Genomic DNA, 18,821 nt, shown 5'->3' with positions numbered 1-18,821 from the left:
TTAAGAAAGATAGAGGTGAGTCATTCTCGGTCACAAAGCTGTGTATACATTCTGCCATTGTGATGTGACAGCTCTGTCTATCCAAATTTTTCAGAAGATAGCTTTTTGTCAACTTTGATGGAGGATTCAACTTGGCACCTAGGGCTGAAAGTGAAGACATTGGATCAATAGTGTCACAAAGTTCAGGAGCTCACAGCTTTTAAACAGTGCAGTGGTTGATCTCCTTTCTCAGAGCAATTCTGACATTTCCAGCACGTTGTTTTAGAAATATTGAGCCATGTCCTTTTCTGTCTGTTTGTAGTGTATTAAGCTACACAATGTGAAGGGTTGCTTGCATGGTGGTCTTGGAAAGTACAGGATTACTGATGTGTGATTAACCCTCAGTATTTGATTTTAGGACTCGGTGGTGGCCATCAGTCCACAAGATGACGGAGGAAGAAGGTATGATGACAACCAGTGGCACAGACTAATTGCTATCAGGAAGCAAGCACTGGGAACAATCATTGTGGATGATCAGTACCACGGTAATGACACATCCACACACACACACACACACACACACACACACACACACACACACACACACACACACACACACACACACACATATATATATATATATAGATCAACTATATTTATGGCCCCTCCCCTTACATTCTTACCCATGGAAGAAAAGAGGCTATCAGAGTTAATCTTTGCTATTCATTATGTGATTAGAATAATTAGAGTACAGAAGCTGCTCCTCTCCAGAACTTGAATTTTAATTATGACTAGCAAAGAAGTGCAGCACTTCTCTAGACGTCTCATTGAGCACCCTTGTGTGTGTGTGTGTGTGTGTGTGTGTGTGTGTGTGTGTGTGTGTGTGTGTGTGTGTGTGTGTGTGTGTCTCATTTGCTCTGTGCCTGTGACTTCATTAAGTTTATGACATTATCTGCTCTAGGCTACCAGAAGACATTGGATATTTGGCATTTACTGCAGAGATTGCCCCCTCTATCAGTCTGGAGTGATTAACAATATTATTTATAACATCTATGCTTTAATTTTGCAGTTTTTCCAACTATTCAGCATGATGATTTGGAAAAGGCCTTGTCAAACGTTCTTTGCCTTGTTATATAATTGTAAATATACAATATACCCTAGAACATGCACACACCCAAATTAGGTTCTGCTAAAGATTTAAGAGCTTTTCAACACATTTTGCAATTATTGTTGCATCTTAAATAATGGTATTCAATTTAAAATGATTACAACATAGATATATTAATTTTCTTTGTTTGTTTTCATCTTGCCTTCACAATAGGTTCAGCATTGGCAACCAGTGGCAGTACCATAATAGGCCAAAACACAGGGATCTTTTTTGGAGGCCTTCCAGAGAATTTCACTATTTATCGACAAGGCACTGGTAATACATCAGTATGGCATTATGTGGCATTGCATGTGCGCTGTTCTGACATGGCTTACTAGTGAGTTTGTGTGTGTAGGTCTAGCCAGTCTGGCACGTAAGGGTTTCGCAGGTTGTGTGAGGGATGTGCTCATCCAAAGGAGCAGCAGTCCTGAGGCAGATTGGGAGCCTTTAGACTGGGACTCAGCCCTGGAGGAACATGAGACATATAGGGACTGGGAGGGCTGTCCTGCTTATTCTGAGCATGGAGCATACTTCCTTGGGCATGGTAATGGCCATTTTTCATACAAGTGTTAATAATATATATAGAATTTTGCATTATACACATGTAGTCTTTGTTAAATCTGCTGTATCATCATATGATAGATTGTTTGTATTGTCATGTTTTTCAGGGTTCCTTAAACTGGAACCGAAGTTGTTCATCGGTGGAGACGATTTTGAAATATCATTTGAGTTCAAAACTGATCAGCTGAATTCACTGCTGCTTTTTGCATACAATATTATTGGCGGAGATTTTATTTTGGTGAGTTTTATTTTTGTGACAAAATGTCAGATTCAAATTCATCCTGCTACAATAGAGTCTAGACTGTTTTAGTTCCAATGTATTTGATTTTTTTTTTCAAAGCATAAAAAGACTACACTATAAGTGCCACATTTCCAGTGCCATGGGATGACTTTTATGCCATCTATGTATAAATAAATAACAGTATTAGAATGTTTATGTGTATGTATTTGTTTGTCTGTGTATAGGCGGAGCTGCAGGGTGGGATCCTCTCTTGGGTGCTGCATTGGGGAGATCAGAGGGTGGAGCTTTCTGTTTGGGTGGGTCTGTCCTATTGTGATGGAGGCTGGAACAGTGTAACCATGCTGAAACGTGGAGCACTAACCAGAGCTGCTCTAAATCATGCATTGGAGCAGCACAGGAATGAGAGAGGGGGAAACCTCAATATCACCTCTCCACTTTATATAGGAGGTGTCCCAGCTGGACTTCAGCACCCTGCACTGCACCAGTACAGCCTGCTGCATGGTCAGACACACACACACATGCTCACATGCACACAAGCACAATATGGCCAGATCACTGCTTTAGCTTTATCCATTAAGTCCTAGATTTGGAAATCTGAAGATTATTATATCATAACATAATGGCAATACATAGTAGTCTGTTTAAGAAATTAAAGCAAATATATATACATAATATAATATTTTTTCTTTTATCCTATGTCTTTAACCTTTCTAAGATTTTTGTCTAACCCCAACTACTCTCTAGTTTGTAGCCTGGACTGTTTTTTTCTCGCTGTCTTCTCTTGTGTCCACTCAACCCCCTTCCTGCTCATCTTGATGCCTCTGATGTTGTTCCTTGTTTGAGACCATTAGGCCACTGCAGAATGTGATCTATCCCCCTTCTTCTCTTTTTCTCTCTCACTATTCTCCTGCAGGATTTGGTGGCTGCATCAGGGACGTTCGATTGGCTGCAAGTGGTCCTGTCTTAAACTTGGTCATTGCATCGTGTGCCGCTGTCAGAGTCAATCTGGATGGATGCCTGTCAGCTGACACCAGCGTTAACTGTCGGGGAAACGACTCCATCCTGGTGTACTCAGGCAATGAGATCAACGCTCTGGATCTGACTCTGCAGCCCTTTACTGGTACACACACATGCACGCATGCACACCCACACATCCCCACCAGCACATTCAGCTTTGTTGACCTGATGATATCCTGCCCTTTTGTTTTTTGTTTCCTTCTATTGTGCTTTTGTTCTCATAAGTGCCAGTCAAAGCATCCAGCCCAAGGGCATGCAGAGGTCATGGCCAAGGTCACGGCTATTCCCTCAATCAACACTCTTCTGAAAGGGAGCTTTACTGCTGATATTGCATTTGTTTCACTTTAAAACTTTTTCACTTTGGGTCCGATCCCACAGAAGAGATACTGTAGCACAATTTACAGAAGTTAATGCCTGTATGATAGAATACAGAACATATTCTCCATATTATGCTGTATTATGAACATATACACAGATTTCTGTGTATGGGACTACAAAGGACTGGTCAAAGTGCCTATGCTGATTCCTGTCCACCACCCAAAGTAGACAGAAGAAGGTGGCCTGGTCTGATGAATCAGGTTTTTTTTTTTTTTTTTTACATCATCTAGACGGCTCTGTGTGTGTGGACCTCTGCACCCAACTAGGGAGGACCTTCAACTATGGCCTTTTTTCTCTCTTAATATTTCTCAAAATTATCACTTCAATATTTTATATTGAATTATTTATATATATATATATTCAAATCATTTTATGTGCCAGTCTTTGTATGTAATTAATGACCATGGTTTTATTTCATGTCATCTTAAACAAAGGGCACTTTATTTGCAAACAGAGTACTTATACAGAGTGATAGCATCTGGAGTGGGAGGGTGGACAGCTGGACCGTGGCAGCGAGGACGCAGTCGAGAGACAGGTAGGACAGTCAAACACACACAAGCGCACGCCAAGCTCCATACTGATATTTGTGTCATAGTTTTCAGGCCAGGCCATTTCCTACTTATCAGCACAAAATATGTAACAGTCAAGGAGATGAGATTGTGCTTAGTGATAGCTTATCGTGAAGCTCAGGGTAAAGAGGGCACTTCACAAAGGGTGCCTCCTTTTAAAAATGAAGGGCTGTGTGTAGAGGGTGATGAATGATAGGAAGAAGAAGCGGCACAACAGACTGAAGCCTGATGTAATTGCATAAAGTTAAATCTTTTCTGCAGGATGTACCAAGGATTTGTTAAAGATTTAATTTAGATATTTATTTATTTTTAGCAGGAATAATATGGTAAAATTAACTTTAATTACATTTAAAAACTGTGTAATGTACTGAAGGAGGAATAATAATTGCTCACTTTAATTTATGAAGCTAAAATTATTTAAAAATGAGCATTACATATATTTCATAATCCATACACTGCATATGTTTCCTGTTCTGCATACATTTTACTGTTTACTACATTTGCAGGTGTATAAAAAAAGAGGCTGGATGAGTTTGAAATATGACCCAGTATGAACGGTGGATGTACGGTCATATTAAATCAGCGCTGAAAAAGTTACAACTCTAATAAATTGTATTTATGCTAATGGATGGATATGATTTACTGTGTCTATTAAATGTGAAGAATATATGTGCTGCTTTTCTTTAGCCCGAGACCCACTCCCCATCCCTCTTCCTCTCTCTCTCTCTCCCCCTTCCACTTTTATCCATCTTGTAGCTCCACAAAGTGTGCTGCCTCCCTCCAGAGTTGCCAGTGTAAATGGCTCCAGCGCGGAGGTGAGCTGGGAGGAGCCGCCTGAGGTCAGAGGTGTAATTGAGCGATACGTGGTGAAGGCATACAGCCGGGACAGTCCCTTATCCCCTCCAATCAGTGCCACCTTTAACGCGCAATGGCTGATGGGTAAGACCCACACCGGGCATTTGGAGCACAGCCTGTCTTTTTAAATAACCACTACCTCCAGCCAGGCAACAGTAAATGCTTATTATACTTGACATTTATACCCTATTACAGTAGTTTTTTTTTTTTTAAGAAATGGGATCAGCAAATTTGTGTTGTCTGTATATCACAGCTTGTTTTAAGGGTTTATCATTTAGCATTTTTAAATCTGAACGCAAATTCGCTAAAAGTTCTTTCTTTCTTAAGGTACACTGTGCTAACTTTTGATCGCCCATTACAGATGGTTTGGATGATTTAATTGCACATATTGAAAAAAAAAAGTATCTGTGCTCCAATGAAATAAATGAATATTACTGCTGGATTTCTAGGATTCATTTTGTTTGTTGCTGTGCTGTAGTTCTACTTTCTGGGGTTTGCACAGATTACTACACAACTATTAAAGCAGAACTAATATTAAAGAAAAAAACAAAACATCCTTTAGGCAGTCTTCACTGTTGTGTTAGAGACAAGATTTCAGTTTCACTGCAGCTATGTGGATGTAGTATTCTGCTTATGGTTTCTGATGCCTCCGTCTCCTTCATCACTTCCTTTGTTGTTGATTTGGGGTTCATTTAAGCCTTTCGGACCAAAGTTTCTTCTCGGAGAGTTCATTTGTGCCTCTTTCCTGAATGATGTAGTGTCTTTTTTTGCAACCAGAAATTTTAGATTTACAGTATTTTCCGCACTATAAGGCGCACCTAAAAGCCTTAAATTTTCTCAAAAATCGGCCGTGCGCCTAATAATCCGGTGCGCCTAATAATCCGGTGCGCCTTATGTGTGCACTGGGTTCCAAAAAACTGTAAAAATGTTGTGTGACTTTAGTAAGCGCTCTGCTTGTTTGACTGCTTGTTTCCCGCTGACACAGGGGCGTAATACATACACTACGTACGCTGGCAGCGATAAACCAATCAGAGAACATTACGTAATACGTACAGTACATACGCTTACCTCCACCACACCTCCGGTAGGTATGACTACCGGTATGTTCCAAAACAACATTTGTTTCTTCCTAACCATTATGCGCTCCACACTCCAGTCCAGTAGGTGGCGGTAAATGCACCTTAAATTGGTTTGCCATCCACCAATAAAAATCAGATGCTTACGAGGCACAATTCAAACTACAGACTGTTACACGGTTGAAAATGTACTGCGCCAAGTTAAGAAGACACAGTAGATGAGGACCCTTTTTTTGTGGACCATATGTTTTAGCATGCGCCTTATAATACGGTGTGCCTTATGTATGGGTAAAGTACAGAAATAGACCCCGTAATTGACACTGCGCCTTATTATCCGGTGCGCCTTATGGTGCGGAAAATACTGTACGTACAGGTGTTGGGACGAATGCATATGGCACCTTCAGTTTTGAGATGAAACCATGTATGTGAAGGTCTGCATTTTTTTTATATGGATTTTCTCATGTTCTCATGGGCAAAAAGGGTCTTCATGACACTTGCTCTAAAGCCCAGTTCCACTTTCAATTAACCCCCAATTATAACGATTGGGCAATCAGAAGCTTATAAATGCCGCCTCAGCAATTTCTGGAATCTTCCATCATAAAAGAGAGAGTCAAATTGTCCTGTATAAGAATTTGACTCACTAGATTTCTGATATAGTGTCTTTAATGGAGAGTGTTTGTTTTAAAATACAAAATAGACATTTCCCAAAGAAAGGAATGGTAACATAAAATGTATAGAGTTAAAAAGAATTTAAATGCAAACATTTTGGTATCAACTGATCAAGTAAAAATAATGTCTTTGTAAAATATTTCCTGAAGTTGCTTTATAACATGCACATTTTATTTTTAATGATTCACTTCTCTGTGTATACTGTGTAATGAAACACATTTTGATTGCATTGATTTAGTTTCTACAATTAAGTTAGAGGCTTCTTTTTAAATACTGCGGTTAAGTTTGTCAATTAAATAGCATCATTAGTCTCTTATGGGTGCAACAGGCATTTAGAGTACAGCTCGTCCTCCAGCCTGTCTTCTAACACTGAACAGCTTTTACACCTCACAGAGAAACACTTTTAGCCTTGGAACCAAAATCCAGAGTCAGTATTGCTGATATGAAGACAATACAGGGGTAATATTGTTAACGATATATAGTCGGTTATTAATGTCTTACCTTCTGGACATGTTTGAAGGTCATTATCATGTTTCTTTCCCGCAAAGTGACCATTGTTTTTTTTTTTTCTCTCTCTCTCTCTCTCTCTCTCTCTCTCTCTCTCTCTCTCTCTCTCTCTCTCTCTCTCTGTTCAGAAGGCAATGATTAGTGAAGTTATTGGTGTGCCAGAGGTGGGGTTATCACTTACTCACTTTGTGAAAATGCTTTGTCACATCAGCTGAATGCGTAATCAGCAAGCAGGAGATGCCACTTATAGACGGCCAATCTGAGCTCTGTCTCCGGGCAAAATGGGAAGACCCGTTTTTTTTTCTGTCCTCTCCTTGGCACAGTTCAAACTCCGCCTAGCTAATTTATGATAGCCATGACTTGAACGCAGAATTACACAGGCAGATAAAAAAATAAAAAATAAAAAACAGGAAAGCAAATGAGTAGGTAATGAGAATGGCATGGGTCAACCTCTTAATTGAATTAAAAGACATCGGACCAAAATGAAAAAAATAAAAAACGGAGACACCTGCCCAGTTACAGCTGTGTCATAGTGTTTACTTTCTAACTCTGATAATGGTCTGTCCCGCACTGAGATAAGCCTCACACGTGAGCGCAGATTAGCATGGAAGCTAGCCAAGGAACCACTCGCTGTCTCTCACGCACACACAAACATGTAGCATTAAAAACCTTTATTTGGAGTGATCAATTCATAAATAAATCCTTGTTTTAAGGACTAAAATGAATTAAAAGCAACACTTTTGGAAGTCCTTTGTCATAATTTATGAGCAGGTCCTATTAATTACGTGCAATTTATGAGTGTGTTATAGTGGGGACAAGAAAATGCATGAGCTTTGGCTCGCTTTAATGGACGAAGATGAGATTAGAAAATTCCTCCTGGGCACAAGCCGATGTGTGTTTGTTTTATTTATACATTTGATTATAGTTTAGCTGTAATGTAAATATCTGTCAAGGACATCTGGTTGTTTTTTTTTTGGTTTTTTTATTTTAAATTAATGTTGAATTTAGTGATGTGCGTTTAGCTCATAATGGCCCTGAAGAGCATCTCAGAAATGAGCTAGCAGGCTGCTTTTAAATGCCATGTCTCATGTCGTCCATTAAATCCCGACATTAGCGTCTTATACAGTGAACAGAGAAGCCTGGCATCACTTTACTTCCTGCGTATGATGATTAATAAAGTCGTTTTAAATCTGGGGCTATTATCAGAAGTGATGGTTAAATTATGCTGTGTTTGAACAAGCATTGCATTAAGTCTTGGAGCATAAGCAGGTGGAGGGTCTGCTTTTTGAAATATGGAAGTGAAAGAATGACATTTGCTGCTCTCTCTCTTTCTCTCTGCCACTTCTTCTCCCTCCTTTTCCAGGAACGTTAAGTGGCTTGGCTCCTTTTAGCAGCTACAATATTACCCTAACGGCGTGCACTCAGGCCGGGTGTGGAGAAAGCCTGCATGCCACCAGCATCACCACTCCACAAGAAGGTAACCTCTTCACTTTTCCATTTCTTTTCTGAATAATAAAACAGTCATGAACTCTAACTAATATGATGACAGAATGTATTCCTAGCCACTGGTTTTCTTAGATTTTTTATTTTTTTTGGATCACTTCTTCTATCCCTAATTTGGAGGATTTTTGTAGCGATGGAGGTTAAAAGATGAGTGAATGACTCCAACACACCCCCACACTTCCCCTCACCCCACCCCTTTTAAATGACATGCATCTTTAATAGCTGTAATGCAGATGAATGGCTTTTTTAATTGCTGTTACTTTGTTCGTTTGAGAGCCTTGTCAGTAACGTGAGGCATCTGCAAGATTAATGCAAGCTTTCTTCATTTTGCTCCCCCCAAGAAGTAAAAAGAATTGATTCTACGGTCAGAAGTATGAAATGCAAATTGAAGCCCAGTTCCATGCTTTTGCAGTCAGACAAGGTGTTTCTCGTGTAGCGCCAAAACCATGTCGAGGCCTCACATCTCTCTTTCAACTCTTTCCACACTCATTCTTTATTACCCTGCGCCTGTCTGACTCCCCTTCCAACACAAAGACACTTTTTCTGTGGACCGAAGAGAACAAGTGTCATGTCCACTGACAGAGTCTCTCTCTCTCCTACATGAAACAGCAGGAATAAAGACAGATTAATTGTCAGTGCCAATTATTTTCTCTGTCTGAGACCAGTTTTGCAAATACAAGTAGCTCTGTTCTTGCCCACTAGTTTGAACTCTCTCTCTCTCTCTCTCTCTCTCTCTCTCTCTCTCTCTCTCTCTCTCTCTCTCTCTCTCTCTTTCTGTCTCTCTCTTTTTATTTTTTGTTGTTTGATATGAGAGTAAAAAATGTGGGTGTGTTTTCCAGGTCATGCAAAATTCCAAGTTGGGTTAAATTGCTTTATTTAAAGGATAGTATGGCTTTAGTGGTCATTGAGTGAAAACAAATATCAATGTGATGTGAATTATTGACAAAAAACTCAAATAACCATAAGGATGGTCTACAAACTTGAGAACTTTGTTCTGGCTTGATAGAGAAGACACTTTAGAGCCTCAAGGAATTCATGCTATAAATGTGTTTTGTTTCATTTATTCATCAGTTTATGCCATCAATGTCAACTAACACATTAATTAATTAACAAATACATGAGCTAAATATCAAGAAAATATTCTATGGCAGGGCCTTTATAATCTGACTTTTACTGCATCAGCTTCTTTAAATGAATGAATTTAAATATGTAAGCGTAGTAAAATAAAGGGTGACAAATTTGTCAACACATATCAGTTTCTCCAAATTGCACACATTCAGAATAAAAATATTTACCAAATTTATTTTGACAAATAGTGGCCAAAAGTATGTGCACCCCTGACCATCACACCCACGTGCGCTTTTTGAAAAAATGACCAGATTTATTCCCAATTTGCTGTTATGATGTTATAATAACTGGATTTTAGAGCGTGGTGCTGAGGTTTGTGTCAATGTCACTAAATATTTACTAGTGAGGTAACGTGTTTGTGTTGGGGGAGGAAGCCTGTGGTGCAGGTAGTGTGTTTATCATAATAGTGTTCAGATGGTCAGATGTTTCACATTTTCTGTAGTGCATCAGAATACTCATTCTTACTGTCTTACCTGATTTTTCAGCTCCTGACGATGTGCTTCCTCCCCGTGCACTACCATTCACAGACTCTCTCTCTGTGTACTGGGATCCTCCTCAAAAACCCAATGGTGTCATCACACACTACACCCTCTACAAGGACCATGCAGACATCTACCAAGGCAACAACACAGCCTTCAACATCAGCGGTAAGGAAGAATGGAAACGTGAGAGCATACATTCTGTGTCCACTCTATGACATCAGAACGAGCAGTTATTACAGTATACATGCTGCCATGGCTGGATGCTTTATCTCAGGCTTTGATGTCTATGTTTCAATGTAAATACACTTCTTAAAGTGAAGGTTTTATTTATTTACTTACTTACGTATTTATTTATTTATTTATTTATTTATTTATGTTTTGGTGGTGGTTGTTTTTGTGTTACATGGGTACCTGCATACATTTGTCCCTTACACTAGTGTGTACAGGAGCTTGAACACAGATCACACACAGTAAATAGGATTAGCATTTGAAAGCGAGAGCTGCTTTTTCTTTACCCAAGGGAAGTTTCTTTGAATGTTGTTTAACCTTAATAAAAATAAAAAACAAGACAAAACAAGCTTCCACTTGAAGCAGATTTTTGTCATTCTTGTTAAAGCATTATGAATGCAGACAAGCTCAAATCTTATGTGTGTAGTAAGGTAAAGCATCTTTAGCAGCTTAGTTGTTTCCCTTTTCAGCAGTGAGGTTTGTCATGTCTCACTCCACAATGGTGATAATTATTTAGGGGCAATATACTGTATTCACAGGAAAGTTTTTCACAATAAATGTTGATATCAAACCCGTTTCTGCTCTTTGTGTTCATAAGCATCACAAGTGTTGTTCATAAACATCTATAATTTAAAGGAGTTATCTTCACCCACTAAAATCTCGTGTAAGGTTATCTTTAACAGAGGTTAAGACAGACATGTCTCACTGAAAGCCAACAGTCTGCTGACTCTTTTTATAACAGACTTTTTGTTTATGCCATGAGTCCCATATGGCGATTTCCATTCCAGCAGCAGAACAAAGTTTTAGAAAAATCCAGTATGAAAAGTGGCTGCTGTAGCTGTAGAGTCTATAATCTGAGACTGTGTTCACCATTATTGCTTTTTAAGTGCTAACAACCAGAAGGGAAACCTTCACACATACTCACACAGACAGCTTGAAATAATGTTGTTAATGGCTATAAATTGTGTGGAAACATTAGCATTAGGTAAAGTTGAATATTTATCCTCCCTTTCTGTAACTGTCCTCATGACCAGCTGCTCCATCATCAAGTCTACTGTAGCTGAAGATCTGATACATATTAGTGCAAGTGTTATACAACTCTCATTCTGAGACAAAAAAGATATTGTGGGATTTAGCACAGCAAATAACACAGCCATGCTACTTACAGGTGCCTGGAGACGTAACTGAATTGTGGAAACAACAGTCAACGATCTCTTTTATTTAATCAAAACCTCTGACAAGACATGTCTCCGTTCACTTCTGAGGAGGAAGTGGACTATTACTATATTTCATTTCAGTGGACAAGACAAGGGCCACTGGGCGGCAATTGTTTTTGTTAGGCTTTTTATTCTCCTACTCCCAGTGTGCTCCTGATGGCCAGGCCTTCGGCAGCCTCCAGCAGCCTCTACTGTTGGCAATAATGTGTGAACAGTGCACAATGTTTTATTAAAAGCCTCAGCTCCTGCTGTAGATTGAGCCCCAGGGTGAGAGCCATGGCTATAAGACGGGTAACCCCGAAAGACCAATTTACACCCTGGACAGGTATATTCACTCTGAGATGAATCATTCAAAATGTCAGCTTAGTTTTCCCTCAGCTCAAATCGCTGGCATTAACATACACACAGGCCCAGTCATACAGCACAGTCAGATATATGCACAGCATATCATGTGGACAAAATAAAATCAGTTTTTATTCAGTAAAAAAAAAAACGAATCAGAATGTAGATTTGAGTGTGTTTCTTTTAATCATGTCCTGAGTCAATTAAGGCTTCTATTTAGAAAGGTTTAAATGAATGTGTTTTTCATTAAAAAGTAATGGCCATTGTGTCTTCTGCCACAAATCAGTGAGTATTAAGGTCTTCATTCCTTGGCCAGATTGAAAATTATAGCTTGCCTGACAGTAATAATCTCATGTAACACATCTCTAGTTAAGGACGTTGATCCTTATGGGTTATTTCCTTCACAAATGCTTTGTGATCGGTCGCTTCATTTCACCTCGGGTTATGTAAAGATGTCACAAAAGTTAAAAAAATTCTAAAGATGTCCCTTTCTTTAAGCAACTAGTTAGATGACCCTAAGCACACACACTTCTACATTTTATTTTCGTCAGTGAGAGGGATTCAAGGTACTGAATTCAAATTTTTTTAGGCATCATCTCTGATCATCGTAAGGAACTGTGTTGTCTCGTATAGATAAAGATACGGCTGGCAATTTGTATTAAAACTAAAAGCACAAAGCATGAGGGGTTCTTTGAAGGGATTTTTTTCTTCCATAAGGTGTGTTGTGTAGATAGATATTCAATCTTCTCTATGAGGTATTTCATTCATTGCGGGTCATGGTGAAGGTGGAGGTGTAATATGATAAGAAGCTATAGAGCGCCGCATCGCTACGCTTTCCACTCCCTGTTCACTAGCAGGCAAGCGTGCTGTACTCAATACCCGGAGATTCCAATTTCTTTCAGGATATCTTAGCTCAGCTTCCGTGCCTGCTCCTGCTGTGATTTGGATTCCCTTGCTTTTTTCAGTCTCGTTCTGTGACAGTAAACTGCTTTCAAGTGATTCAAGGAGAGAGCCTCCTTCCTGTCCAGTATGCACAGTCTGTGTTTGAGAACTTTAGTCATCCAGTACACACATGCACAAAACAAACCCACCTCTGTGTGTGTGTGTGCATGTGTGTGTGCGTGCGTGTGTGTGTGTGTCATGGTTTGGTCACAACAATGGCTCAGTTTAGGATGCAGTGAGAGAACACATTTACATTTGGGGGTCGGTATTTTTTTATCACTCTTTTGTCTAATTTTATTTGCATATGTTTTGTGTGTTTGTGTATTTTGTTCAGGGCTAGGTGTGTACACTCCACACACATTTCTGCTAAGTGCCTGCACTGAAGCAGGCTGCACTAACAGCTCTATGGTCACACTTTACACCGGTCAGCTCCCACCAACGCACATGGAGCCGCCTGTCCTTACTGTCCTGGATGCTCACAGCATAAACGTCCGGTAGGTGCTCCATACACACAACACAAGCCTCTTATGCCTCAAGGGGACAGATCTGTATTTTCCAGCTCACAGAAACTAGACCATTCACCATTCTTGATGTTTTCCAATCTTCAGCTGTTCAACAACTTCCTACTATAGCCTTGATTGATACGAGTAGAATCTGATCTACATCTGATCTACCATAACCCATCTGCCTCAAGGCTCTGTGTGTTCTAAAGTGCTTTTTTTGGTCATCCTGATTGTAAATAGTGCTTGTTTGAGTTACTGTAGCCTTTCTGTCACCTTTAACCTTGCCAATTTACTTTGATCTCTAGTGGTAACAAGGCATTTGGGCTTCTATATGTTTTTTTTTTCACACCATTCCCTGTAACCTCAGGAAAAGCCCATCCGTAACCAAATCGTAAGATCACATGTTTGATGTGAAGCCCAGTAGCTGTTTGTTTTTATTTATGTGACCAGAAAGTGTGCAAGTATCAATAAAATATTTGTGATTGATTTGCAGGCACAGCACACTAGCAGGCACTGCACTTAAGCAACCTGCAGTAAATGCTGGACTCTCCTGGAACTGGGATGCAACTGATTTGAGATCAGAGTCAGAGGACTGACAATTGTCTAGAATGAGACCCTTGGTGTAGTTTTTGTGCCAGTTTTGTTGTTGTGTTGTATTACTTATGCTAGAAAACTCACTTAGATGCAGTGTGCTAATAATACCTGGCCTAAACATTGTACAAAAAAAATAAAGTGGGCCTTTGGGTACATTTTACTCTCTGCCCCTGTGTAGCAAAAGGGGCAGAGTTTCATAAGGGCACAGTACAGTAGGAGCAGAAATTGACAATCCTCTGCTTCATTTGCTCAGTGATAATTGTACTTAAGAATGGACGTAAGTGATGATACATGACTGTTGATATTTGTTGTAATGTTGTTGCATGTAAGTTTACAGCAGAATATCAACTTTCTAATTAAGTTTTTCTTACTGCTTGCCAGATGTTTTGAAGCAAATCATATGGCATTATTAAAGCACGAAAGATCAGTTTGTTAAAGATGAATTGAAAACAGGTGCTTTATTTGTGGTAGGAGGTGGAGAGGTTGAGGTAGAAGGGTCAGATTAACTTATTTTTCTAGCATATTTTGTCAGGTTTGAAGAGTTTTCCTAGCTGATGGCTGACGCATTAATCAACTGAGTGTTTTCCATATAATCATAAAGTGTGGAGCGGCCCGTCCGTCACTCAGCACATCGGCTCCTTGTCCTTGTCGTCTTTGGTCATCCTCGACCAGGCGAGTTGGAACGAGAGCCTTGATTTAGTGGTATAACGGCAAGCTGCCTGTCATTGGACTGTATGAAAATCCCTGAGTGTGACCTTCTCCCCTCCTGTTTAGCATGCTCAGTACTCTCCTGCGCTTGACCCGTGCGTTGATAGAGAGCGACAGAGGGAGGGACAGTTTGTCCGACAGCCGCAAGCTTCCACACCCCACATCCCACCCCCCCTTGCAACACTTCCACCTTGGCCTTTAGCAATCTGTGTGAAAGCCATTAGAGCTTCATCTTTAGCCTCCATTCCAGCATCACTTAAGAACTCGCCAGTAAGGGCACTACACCACATGGATGAAAAGAGAGCACGAGAGCAAAGAATAGTGGCACAACAGGGTGGCAATCTCGGGTACACTTTGTTTTTTAGCATAAGAGCAAGGGCTAGTGGGGGAGACGGTAGCACATGGTTAAGTTTTCCTCCAGAAAGAAAATGTCAGCACTTTACTTGAGCGATCACAGGGCAGAGAAAGGCGAGGGCGAGAGGAGAATACATATCCAAGCAGGCACCTCGAGAACACAGTCAAATTCCTGGCTTGAATTACACCTCCCTCTACAATCCACCATATAACTCTGCTCTCTCTAATGTAGTAACCTCTCAGACCAGTCCTCATCCAATTATCCTCATTTTCTACCCTAGCTTGTGAAAGAAGGGGGAAAAGCTTTCACTGTTCCCCCTCCTTTCCTGCATTAATGGCGGTAGGAAGCTTGTGATGTCAGTATGCCATTTATTAAAAAGATGTATATGACTCAATTTGTCCCATCACTGCTATTCATAACCTAGTTATGCTCCCACTATATAATGAAAACAGTGCTTCGGAGAAAAGCTCGCTATATTTATTGTTCTCATCTTCCATGGAGGAAGGGGAATGGTTATTGCTTTACTTCCATTGAATATTCTAATTTGAATAGGACAAGGTGCACTAACAGGACAGTGTTGGAAGAGAAGAGCACATGAGAAAGAGAATCCACTCTGTAATTTGACATTACCGATGATATCTCTCACTCTCCCTTTTTTCCTCTCAGGGTCTAATTGTGGATACGGTGCCTTTGAAAGGTATTGCCTTGTTAGCAGAATTGTAATAGCAAAGGGTAAAGGATCATATGTGTTCAATACTCTTTTGTTGTGTTGCGATTTGCCTTTTAGAATGGTCTCAGGCTAGCAAGACATGCACAAAACCAGAATCAGCAGAAACGCTCTCCTGAACGCCGGCTTGCACCTCCTCTCAGGACACAATTAGAAACACTTTGTATCTTGTTTTATTTTCATCAGACTAGATGATACTTCTTCACCACCTAACTTTCTTTTTTTTTGTTGATTTACATTGCGATAATTTGATTTGCTTTACAGAATCCTTTGGTTTATTGTCAATTTCTTTTGGAGGCAGTATAAATCATATGAACAATTGATTTAGTAATTTTGTGATAGAGCACCATAATAGCTGTTGTCATTTGTCATTTAAAATGCAATTTAATTGACGCAGAAGCTAAATTAATCACAATAATGAATAGGGTTACCTGCGGGTGTGTTTGATCCTGGTAGAGCAAAAAAAAAAACCCTTGTGAGGCATGTGCTAATTTCATAATGCTTGAAAAAGAACTTGAATGTCCCCTATGCATCATCTAAACTCACATTATGGCTGGAGTTAACTTTGTGTGCTATATTATAGTAGGTCTTGCAGCTTAGAAGAAATGTTTATTTCTTATTGAATTACACCAGAGCAAATACACTAGATATAGTAACAGGATGACCTTACCTGTCTCACTGAGAAAGGTATGAAGGTAATTATCAATATTCTTCTTCCTTTTCTTCTTCTTCTTCTTCTTCTTCTTCTTCTTCTTCTTCTTCTTCTTCTTTCTCTTCCTCTTCACCCCAGTAAATTTGCATTTTAAGCAGAACAATGTCTAATTTAACCCAAGAAGTTTGGATAAAGCGGTATAAAATGAATGAATGAATGAATTAATGAATGTCTAATTTAGAAACAGACATTTCACTGAATATTTCCAGCTTTGAATAAATAGGAATTTAAATGAAACTTCTTAACAAAATTGTTTATATAGTAAAATGCAACAAGAGAACTCAAGAAAAAAATCTGTATGCATAATTGTCCCTCCTTATTGTTTTTGATCTTTTCCAGTTTCCATCTGCCTATTTTCTTTTTTTCCCGCTTGCCTTCAGACTCTTGGATCTCAGAGCAGATAGTGGTGTCCTCTGTTCTAAATTTAGCTCAGAGAAAGTCAAGAGGCAGTCTGAAATGCTAACCCACCAGACGCTTCCCTATTTTTGTCTGTGCATCCTTGGCCAGGGTTATTGCAGTAGAGGCTGCCTGGACTTCTCACACACTGCTGGAAACTCTGCCTTTCATTATTGCTGCTTTGTTTAATATTGAGTAACACAGAGTGTGGCACAACTCACTGTCTGGCAATACTTCTCTGTGATGCCACTTGTGATGCCACTGACTGTTTTGTCACATTAGTACTACTTGGTTGATGCCACTAATTGGCTGTACTGACTGCACAGTGACACTACTGACTGCTCAGTAACACCGTGACACAGTGACTCCACTGACCACTCAGTGACATCACCGACCGCTTAGTGACACTATTAACTGCTCAGTGACACTACTGACTGCTCAGTGACACTTCTGATTACTCAGTGACACCACCGGTCGCTTAGTGACACTACTGACTTCTCAGTGACGCTACTGACTGCTCAGTGACACTACCGACTGCTTAGTGACACTTCTGATTACTCAGTGACACCACCGATCGCTTAGTGACACTAGTAACTGCTCAGTGACACTACTGACTACTCAGTGACACAGTGACACTACCGACTGCTCAGTGACACTACCGACTGCTCAGTGACACTACCGACTGCTCAGTGACACTACCGACTGCTCAGTGACACTACCGACTGCTCAGTGAAACTACTGACTGCTCAGTGACACTATTAACTGCTCAGTGACACTACTGACTGCTCAGTGACACTTCTGATTACTCAGTGACACCACCGGTCGCTTAGTGACACTACTGACTTCTCAGTGACGCTACTGACTGCTCAGTGACACTACCGACTGCTTAGTGACACTTCTGATTACTCAGTGACACCACCGATCGCTTAGTGACACTAGTAACTGCTCAGTGACACTACTGACTACTCAGTGACACAGTGACACTACCGACTGCTCAGTGAAACTACCGACTGCTCAGTGACACTACCGACTGCTCAGTGACACTACCGACTGCTCAGTGACACTACTGACTACTCAGTGACACAGTGACACTACCGACTGCTCAGTGAAACTACCGACTGCTCAGTGACACTACCGACTGCTCAGTGAAACTACCGACTGCTCAGTGAAACTACCGACTGCTCAGTGACACTACCGACTGCTCAGTGACACTACCGACTGCTCAGTGACACTACCGACTGCTCAGTGAAACTACCGACTGCTCAGTGACACCACCGACTGCTCAGTGAAACTACCGACTGCTCAGTGACACTACCGACTGCTCAGTGACACCGCCGACTGCTCAGTGACACCACCGACTGCTCAGTGACAGTCCTGACAGCTCAGTGACACTATCGACAGCTCAGTGACACTATCGACAGCTCAGTGACACTATCGACTGCTCAGTGACACTACCGACTGCTCAGTGACACTACCGACTGCTCAGTGAAACTACCGACTGCTCAGTGACACTACCGACTGCTCAGTGACACTACCGACTGCTCAGTGACACTACCGACTGCTAAGTGACAATCCTGACAGCTTAGTGACACTACCGACTGCTCAGTGAAACTACCGACTGCTCAGTGACACTACTGACTGCTCAGTGACACTACCGACTGCTCAGTGAAACTACCGACTGCTCAGTGACACTACCGACTGCTAAGTGACAATCCTGACAGCTTAGTGACACTACCGACTGCTCAGTGACACTACCGACTGCTCAGTGACACTACCGACTGCTCAGTGACACTACCGACTGCTCAGTGACACTACCGACTGCTCAGTGACACTACCGACTGCTCAGTGACACTACCGACTGCTCAGTGACAATCGTGACAGCTCAGTGACACAACCGACTGCACAGTGAGACTACTGACTGCTCAGTGAAACAGTGACAGGCCGGACTACTCATTGACATGCCAGGCTGTCAGTGACACTACTGA

General features: G+C 40.7%; 1 protein-coding gene across 1 annotated transcript in view; it reads left to right on the top strand.

Annotated features, from left to right (window-relative positions):
* ush2a (Usher syndrome 2A (autosomal recessive, mild)) overlaps positions 1-18,821 on the top strand; it is a 197,430-nt gene that overhangs the window by 82,085 nt on the left and 96,524 nt on the right. Inside the window, exons 23-33 of the mRNA XM_047821321.1 lie at positions 398-524; positions 1,301-1,402; positions 1,482-1,670; positions 1,795-1,925; positions 2,153-2,429; positions 2,842-3,048; positions 3,778-3,858; positions 4,649-4,831; positions 8,363-8,476; positions 10,116-10,277; positions 13,176-13,335. Coding sequence (XP_047677277.1) covers positions 398-524; positions 1,301-1,402; positions 1,482-1,670; positions 1,795-1,925; positions 2,153-2,429; positions 2,842-3,048; positions 3,778-3,858; positions 4,649-4,831; positions 8,363-8,476; positions 10,116-10,277; positions 13,176-13,335 — 1,733 coding nt within the window. The remainder of the gene's footprint in view (positions 1-397; positions 525-1,300; positions 1,403-1,481; positions 1,671-1,794; positions 1,926-2,152; positions 2,430-2,841; positions 3,049-3,777; positions 3,859-4,648; positions 4,832-8,362; positions 8,477-10,115; positions 10,278-13,175; positions 13,336-18,821) is intronic.

This window comes from Tachysurus fulvidraco, chromosome 12, assembly GCF_022655615.1.
Source record: "Tachysurus fulvidraco isolate hzauxx_2018 chromosome 12, HZAU_PFXX_2.0, whole genome shotgun sequence".
NCBI classification, from domain to species: domain Eukaryota; kingdom Metazoa; phylum Chordata; class Actinopteri; order Siluriformes; family Bagridae; genus Tachysurus; species Tachysurus fulvidraco.
This window is presented reverse-complemented; position numbering and strand designations above follow the sequence as displayed.